The sequence below is a fragment of the Corvus hawaiiensis genome, chromosome 9 (assembly GCF_020740725.1).
Source record: "Corvus hawaiiensis isolate bCorHaw1 chromosome 9, bCorHaw1.pri.cur, whole genome shotgun sequence".
Lineage (NCBI taxonomy): Eukaryota > Metazoa > Chordata > Aves > Passeriformes > Corvidae > Corvus > Corvus hawaiiensis.
The window spans coordinates 27,701,788-27,709,592 of record NC_063221.1 but is presented as its reverse complement, the minus strand read 5'-3'; the positions used below and the strand labels follow the sequence as shown (position 1 = coordinate 27,709,592).

The window sequence follows — 7,805 nt, the reverse complement described above, 5'->3', positions numbered from 1 at the left end:
GTGCTGTTTGTGACAGCGACCTTGTTTCCCACCGCACGGCCCCTCACTTGTTAGCAACCCTGCCCCTGCAGGGGGGTGTGTGAGCGCTGCTGACTTCCCCCGTCGGCGGCCGTTCCCCCTCGGAGGCGGAGCCCGGCCCAGCCCGTCCCGGGCGGAGGGGGCCCGTTCGAGCAGCGGCCATGCTGCGGCTGTGGCGGGCGGTGCCCGCGGCGCTGAGCGGGGCGCGGGGCCGGGCGGGCGCGGCCGGGGCGCGGCGGAGCGCGGAGGTGCTGCTGAGCGCGGCCGGCGGCGGTGAGTGCCGGGACTCGGAGTGCGGCTCTGGTTCTGCCAGGTCCTCCTGGAAACAGCTCCGCGCCCGGCCTGGCGTGAGCGGGGCCGTGTGTTCCCGGCACGGCGCTGCCCGAGCCGGGGTGACAGCCCTGCAGAGCCCGGGGCGCTCATTGTTGTTTTGCTTTCAGTTGTGCCTTGATACTTATTTTCAAGAACGCTGTTGCCGAATGAATCTCTAGATACTTTTTTTAAAAAGTTATGTGTGCAGGAGAGCTCAACGCAAGAAGTTCCGGTTTGCATACTTTAGATTTTTCTAACAGCAATAACGTACAGTGATAAAGGTAGGACAGGACCTGGGCATGCCTGTGCACATTTATACATGAGAGCCACGAAGCAGTTTCAGGTTTGGTTCAGATGGCCAATGGATTTACTTTTTGTGTAACCCTTGCAAGAGTTTATAATCAGTTCTTGGTATTTTGCTGGTTACAAAGACATTAAGTAGTTACCAGCTGTGAATTCCTTTGCTGGTGCTCGCTGTCACTTGTGTCTCCGTTTCAATGTGACACGTCTCTGGTTCAGCAGCTGGCCACTGACATAGGCACAGGGATAGACAAGAGACCTCCCAGCGGGGCACAAAGACCAAGCAAAGCCGGTGCCAGATACAGCTGTGCACCTATAGCCCAGCAACAGCATCTTCCAATGTTCACGCCTGGGAAGTGAGCAGAAGTCCAGCCAAGGAAATGGGAGATGTTTTTTCTCCCCAAAGCATACAGAAGGCATTAGATAATAATTTACAAATCACATGTGCAAAGGAGAAGTGGTAGATGTTGTGGGTTTATTTTTCTGCTTGGACTTGGGAACTTGGAGTGGAGTCCTTTTTGCTGATGAGCTTATAATATTGAAATTAAATGGAGCTGCAATTTCAAAATGGTTCTGGAACATGAACTGAGGGTGGCTTGTCTGTGCTGTTCTCATGCAAACAGCAATCCCAAGAGGATGGTTTCCTTCATTAAGGAACGTACTTGAACACAGTAAAAAAACTAAATTAAGTAACATTCAAAAGAGAAACCTAAGATGGATCGTTTGGGTTTTGGTTTGTTGTTTGGGGTTTTTTTCCCCACTTCTGCAGTGATTCTAAGTTACATGTTCTTGGATGTCCTACTCATTTTTTAAAAGACTGCTTACTCATAGTCTTCTACAGTGCTACTGTATTTTACAGTTGTTCTGCATAACTGGGTTTTGTAGACATGGTGTGCCACCTCTGCTTTTAAAATTACTGATTGTTTTAGAATATAACTTATATGCATTTTCAGGAAGGAGAAGATGCAGCATATGCAGATATTATCCCCAGTTAAATTACTGTGTCAGAGAACTAAATGAAGTATAACTGAAATTGTCTCCTATTACTAAGGTATTGCTGAAATCTTAATGAACCGACCCCACGCAAGAAATTCACTGGGAAAAGTATTTGTAAATGAAGTGAGTATGGGCCTTGCCTGTGAGTGTGTTTGGAACCATGATCAATAACTAACTGCAATGAGAATAGTTGTGGGAAATCTAAAAAAAAATCTTATCTCATGATGAAGGGCAGTGGGAGATGGCATTGGGGCAAGGCAGGTGAACCTGGAGAAAAACAGGATATAATAGCTACTGCAGTAACCTCAGATGTGGACAGAGATATTTGGGTTATTTAAGTTAGCTAATTTAAGTTAATTTATTGAAGTTAACTCAGATGCAAGTTAATGTCCTTACAACAAAAGCATACTCGTTGTCACACCATAGCAGGTGATCTGTTGAAGGATGACACATCCTGGAGAAAGTTTGGCTCATGGCTGGACAGGAAGGGAAGTTTTAGGTACAGCAAAAGTCCATCTCTGAGTGGAAGGAAAAAGCGATGGGGAAACGTGTCATTCTGAGTTTGTCATGGAAAAACCTGCAGGTTCCACTTACATGATTTCCATGAATTTCCTGGAACCTTCAGGGAAAAAAAAACCCACTTCTATCATAGATTTGGAGCTTGCTATGATTTAGGTGTATATACACATCCATATGCCTAAAGCTGTTCTTCTCTTGTCTGCACTCCCTCCCTCGTAGCTGTTCAGTGCCCTGGAACAGCTGCGCTTCGATGAGGAGGTGCGTGTGGTGGTGTTCAAGAGCGAGGTGAAAGGAGTGTTCTGTGCAGGTGAGTAGCAAAGACACTGCAAACTATTCTCAAAAAATGTGGTGGCTCTTAAGGCTGTGTGCTGATCAGATCATGCAGAAAAGCAGTTGGAAATGAGTGCTAAGAAAAATTAAAATAAATCTGTCAAAAGGGCACAGAGGAGCACCCCCATCAGTGCTGCAAGCCCAAACGTCCACACTCCAACTTCCACAGACGTTACTTAACTGGAGTGCTGTATTTCAAGACTTTTTAAATGGCTTGTTCTCTGAGAGGGACAGGAGGGAACAGTTCAGATGTCTTTTCCTGGATTCTGACTTTTTTCTCCTTTATTTAGGAGCAGACTTAAAGGAACGTGCAAAGATGGATGATGCAGAAGTTGGAGAGTTTGTTAGAAGACTGAGAAATCTCATGGATGAAATAGGTAAAGGATTATCTCAGTTGGAAAATTTATCCTAAACCACCTGTAGTGAAACATTTAGAAACACTCTAGGAGGGGATGACTAGCAGATATTCCACCTAGGAGTAGCTTTCCAAATGGCTTCAGCTTATGCCTAAAACAAATATCCAATTAGAATTAAATACCAACTCCAAGGGCAAGATGCATTTCAAATCCACAACAAAGCATGTACACACCTATGTAATAAATACCTGCTCTGAGAAAGCATTTGTTTATTCCACATTTCTGTGGAATCCTTGGCAGGCAGTGCTGTGTTGGTTGTCCCACCTCCAGTACATGCTCAGAAACACTCATAATACGGCAGGGACCTAATAACATGGATTTGAATCTATGAATGGATTTGCTAAATGGATCTGTGAAATGTCAGGGGGGTTTGTATCTACAGCACCCCCCACCTCCCTTTTCTTTTTCTTTGCAAAAGGAATATGGACTTCTGCAATTAATTTTCTTCCCCTACTAATGAGTTATTCTGCTCTCACTAGAGAGAAATACCAAAGTGAAATCTGTCTAAAATACCAATCAGAATTGGAATTTCAAAAAAATAAAATTTTTTTTTAAAAAATCACAGGAGCAGTCAGAGGGGTGGTTACAGCAGAGAACTAGCTCAGGTCTGAAGTTTGCACCCAGCTGCTTGAGTATCTAAGAAAAGTATCAAGAAGCTAATCTCCAGATACATCAAGTTCCTCACTATGAGGTAACATAGTTCAACAGTGTTTACTGTTCCTGTTTTCAGGAGCCTTGGATAACAAAAGCACCACAAAAACTCATCCTTGTGACAGGGCCTAGGGATGGTGTCTCTTCCTTGGCTGTTTAACTGCAACAGGTGAATATTCATGTCATAAATTTGCAAGGAGGGAATTCATCCTGTTTTGCATTGCAGTTACTTTGTGTTTGCAAGCTTCTTTGCATGGAAGAAGCATGTTCTGCATTCTTACAAAGAAGGGAGAAGTGCAAGAAGATCATTTTTACTGTTTCAAGACCAAAAGTTTGTGGCAGAAGAAAACGAGTTCTTGAGCAATTTTGAACTAAAAGCTTTAGAATTTCAGGTTTTAAATTCCAGAACCGTGTGAAACAGAACTTCTGGAACACAACTGTGCAATCTGTGCTCTCTCTGTAGCTGCCCTGCCTGTGCCCACGATTGCTGCAATTGATGGCTACGCCTTGGGTGGTGGATTAGAGCTGGCCCTGGCCTGTGACCTTCGAGTAGCAGGTTTGTGTTGCTCAGTGCAGCAATCTCCTGGTAATTGACTGTTTTTTAAAGAGAACTTACATAACAGTGGTTTGTTAATGGAATCCAGAAGCTTGAGAGGAACTTAAACAGTAGGCATTTGTCCAGAAATGGTGACATTTAGTTACTATTTGGAAAGTAGTTCCTATGCTTAAAAAGCAAAGGCTGTTTTTAGATAAGGTTAGGATTCCTTTAGAAAACTATTTAGAATTAAACAGTTACTGTAACTTAGTACTGTATCAGCACTTTGGCTAGATCTAACCTTCTTAACTTAAATCGTTTTGGGCTGGAAGACTTCCTTCTTCTGTTTCCACACTTCCATCCATTACATTTTATCTAGTAGGGACCAAAGGTTCATTTTTCTAGCTAAAATTGCTACACTGGGGTAAACAGACTTGAAATGGACATTGATTAAGTACTGTAGTATTCAGACTTTCTGGCTACCTGGAGAAATGGAGTTACAGTTCAGCATTGACAATTTTATTGATCAGTTCAGTATGGAAAACTGAAAAAGTTGTTATACAAATCAAAATGTAGCAAACCCTACATTTATTTTTTTAATAGCTTCATCAGCTAAAATGGGCCTTATTGAGACCACACGAGGACTTCTGCCTGGAGCAGGTAACCTTCTTTACATCTTCACCTTCATTAAGCCTTCATAAATATTCATTAAATCTCACCTTCTCAGCTGTATTGTAAATATTTTTCCATTAGAGCACTTGAAGTGTTCTGAATGTAAATTAGAAGCAGCATCTTACAGTCACGCAAGAGATTTATGAATCAGGAGTTCTGTTTCAGACTTGCTCTGAATTTAGTCCCTTTACACCGTTTTTATCAAAATACTGAAGCCTTTCAGAAGCCTCCAAAAGTGTTGATATATTCAGCCAGTAGTTATTAAAGAAACATATGATCCCTTTGTTTTTTAAGCCCCCTGGTTTTGTAAGGAGACAAAATATTACAGGGGCATTTGTCAGAAATAGAAAATGATGTTTTCCCTGTTGTCCTAAGGTGGAACCCAGCGCCTGCCCAGATGTGTTGGCATAGGTCTTGCAAAGGAACTCATTTTCACTGGTAGACAGATTGATGGAGAACAGGCCTTCTCCATGGGGTTGGTAAATCACTCAGTGCCACAGAACAGCGAGGGAGATGCAGCTTACCAGAGAGCTTTAACTTTGGCTAAAGAAATCCTGCCCCAGGTAAGTGCATTGTTCATGGGACCAATGTGTAGACAGTGTTTGTGCTTCCCTTAAGACAGAGCAAACAAACACCTGAAATTCCTTTCTCTGAAACACTGAAGTCTTGGTTCCTGGTCTTTAAGTCTCTTAAGTCTGTCCCTTATTGTGAATGCAGTTTCTGTAGGAACAAGCATTAACATCCAGCTCCTTAACCCACAGGACAGTTTCACCCCCCAGCTGCAGCCACGCAGACCTGCAGGACACGCTGAAACCTCACACTGTGTACATCTGTGAACTGCAGACAACACCAAATTGATTTTTTTTAAATAGTTATTACCTTACTGCAAATTTCTGCAGACTAAAGTGTCATTTGGAGCTACGATAATAATACAATTCATCTATTATGAATTCATGTGAATTTTAATTATTTAAAATATTTGTTATCGGTTTTGTTTTTTTTAATAAAGGCACCATTTGCTGTGAAAATGGGAAAACTGGCAATAAACAAAGGAATGGAGGTAATAATTCTGTTTTTTTAAATACTGAGGTGACTGAAAAGATGAGCAGCTCTTAAAAATTACTACAGTAAAAATGTTTAGAACAGATGAGTTATAAAAATCTTTCTATATATTTAGCATTTAAAACCATTTCAGAGATTTAAAAATTTTTCTTTAAAGATAAAATTAATATGGCAGGATTTTTTTTTTTCTACAGATGCTAACACTGTAGTTCTAATATTGGAGTGAAGATCACTTACTATGACTGACTGATTGACAGTGACTGAGTGCTCTCATTGATTTGAGAGCTATAAAGTAGCTTTGAGGGCTGTACTCCAGACAAATCTCACACCTTTCCTCTCCTTCCCAGGTTGACATTGCATCAGGGATGGCTATTGAGGGGATGTGTTATGCCCAGGTAAGTTGCCTACAGAATTAATTCCTGAAAGGAACAACTGTATGTTAGTTATAGAATGAGCTTTATAAGTGGTGTCAGTTTAATAAATTCAAAACAATTCCTTCTGTAGTTCTTTGCAGCAAATTTTGAGATCATGCACCTTCCTCAGCTAATGGAACAATACAGTGTATTACAATATTACATATAATGGGTCTGTCAGTGCATTTTAAGATGGTGAAGTATGAAGATTATGGAAAACTGTTTTCCTATATAGTTTTATGGTCTTTGTCTTAGATGCTTTGCTTGTGAGTTACAGTACAACCTCTTTTTTCCTAATTGCAAAACATGGAACTTTGTATATCACTGAAAGAAAAGCAATCTTTGTCTTAGACTATTACTGCTAAATTACTCAGGACTTAAAAACACATGAGACTTGTAAATGGAAAACATACCTCTTTCTTTTCTTTTTTTTTTCTAATGCAGAATATTCCCACCAAAGATCGTCAGGAAGGGATGGCTGCCTTCAGAGAGAAGCGACCACCTCGGTTCACTGGCAAATAACACCTCCTTCTTCCCCTTGAAGTTTTGGAGATAAAGCAGGACTGAAGAGGATCCACTGATTTCTTAGGATTATTTTTGACTCCATTCTGTGCACTTAACTCCTTGCCTTGGACTGCATTTCTAACTACTCCCCTGGATCACTTTTCCGTACAAACCTCCAAATAAAGATTTAACTTTGTACCTGATCTTTAAAGCATGTTCATCTGAAGTCAGTGGTTATGGCTCTCACACAGATGTCAAGTAAGGAATATGGAGAAGCTTTGGCTCAGCATAAGCAAATTAAAAAGGGCAGAAAACATACATCTAAACAGGAAAAACAAACACTGGAGAGAAATTCAATTTATAAAGATGTGTCAGTGCTCTTCCAACTGCTTTGACAGAACAAGCAGTACTAGCACAGAGCAGTGGCCCTTCAGCCCAGCTCTGCTGTGGGTAGTGCAGCACTGACTCACTGCAGCCACCTGAACTCACCTCCCTTTGGAACCAGTGCTTGAGAAAACACAGCACCTGTATGTGCACAGATACACAAGGCCATCACATCAGTCTATGCCAGACACCCTGGGCACATCATCCCTCTGTCACCTGTTTTCCCCTGCTGCCTGACTGGAAGTTGAGGTTATTTTCTCCCTCTGCTTTGAGTTTCTCCAGCACTAAAACATGCCACACACTTTAGCTCTACAGCATCTTATTTCCCTAGACTGGGGCTTTCAAGCAAAAGTGAATTAGTCAGCAAATGTGGCTTTAGGAAATGCTTTATAGGTTATCAAAGTAAGACTCACAAAATGTGGCTTACCACATTGGAACTTCATGCTATGATATTATCAAAGCAAACCACAGTTTCACTTGTGCCAAAAGTGTGTGGGAACCTTACCAAATTATACACATACAAATTTTCTGTGTAAAGATCTGCAAAGGTAATGGAGAGTCAGGATCTTCAGCCTTTGCAAAAGATGGCAAATGCCACAGGTGGAACACAAAGTTTAAAAGTTGCTTCCAGAATTATTCTACCCTGGCAGAAACTCCTGAAGCTGCACAGGAATATGAAGAGACCTTTCTATA

At 41.7% G+C, this 7,805-nt stretch overlaps 1 protein-coding gene across 1 annotated transcript; it reads left to right on the top strand.

Annotated features, from left to right (window-relative positions):
* Positions 1-225: 225 nt before the first annotated feature.
* Positions 226-6,931, top strand: ECHDC2 (enoyl-CoA hydratase domain containing 2). The gene is made up of 10 exons (XM_048313134.1): positions 226-291; positions 1,682-1,749; positions 2,365-2,452; positions 2,766-2,852; positions 4,006-4,098; positions 4,681-4,737; positions 5,125-5,312; positions 5,759-5,809; positions 6,159-6,206; positions 6,669-6,931. Exons 2-10 carry the CDS (start codon positions 1,699-1,701, stop codon positions 6,744-6,746), a joined length of 741 nt encoding a protein of 246 aa, XP_048169091.1. The 5' UTR covers positions 226-291; positions 1,682-1,698; the 3' UTR covers positions 6,747-6,931.
* The last annotated feature ends 874 nt before the right edge of the window (positions 6,932-7,805 follow it).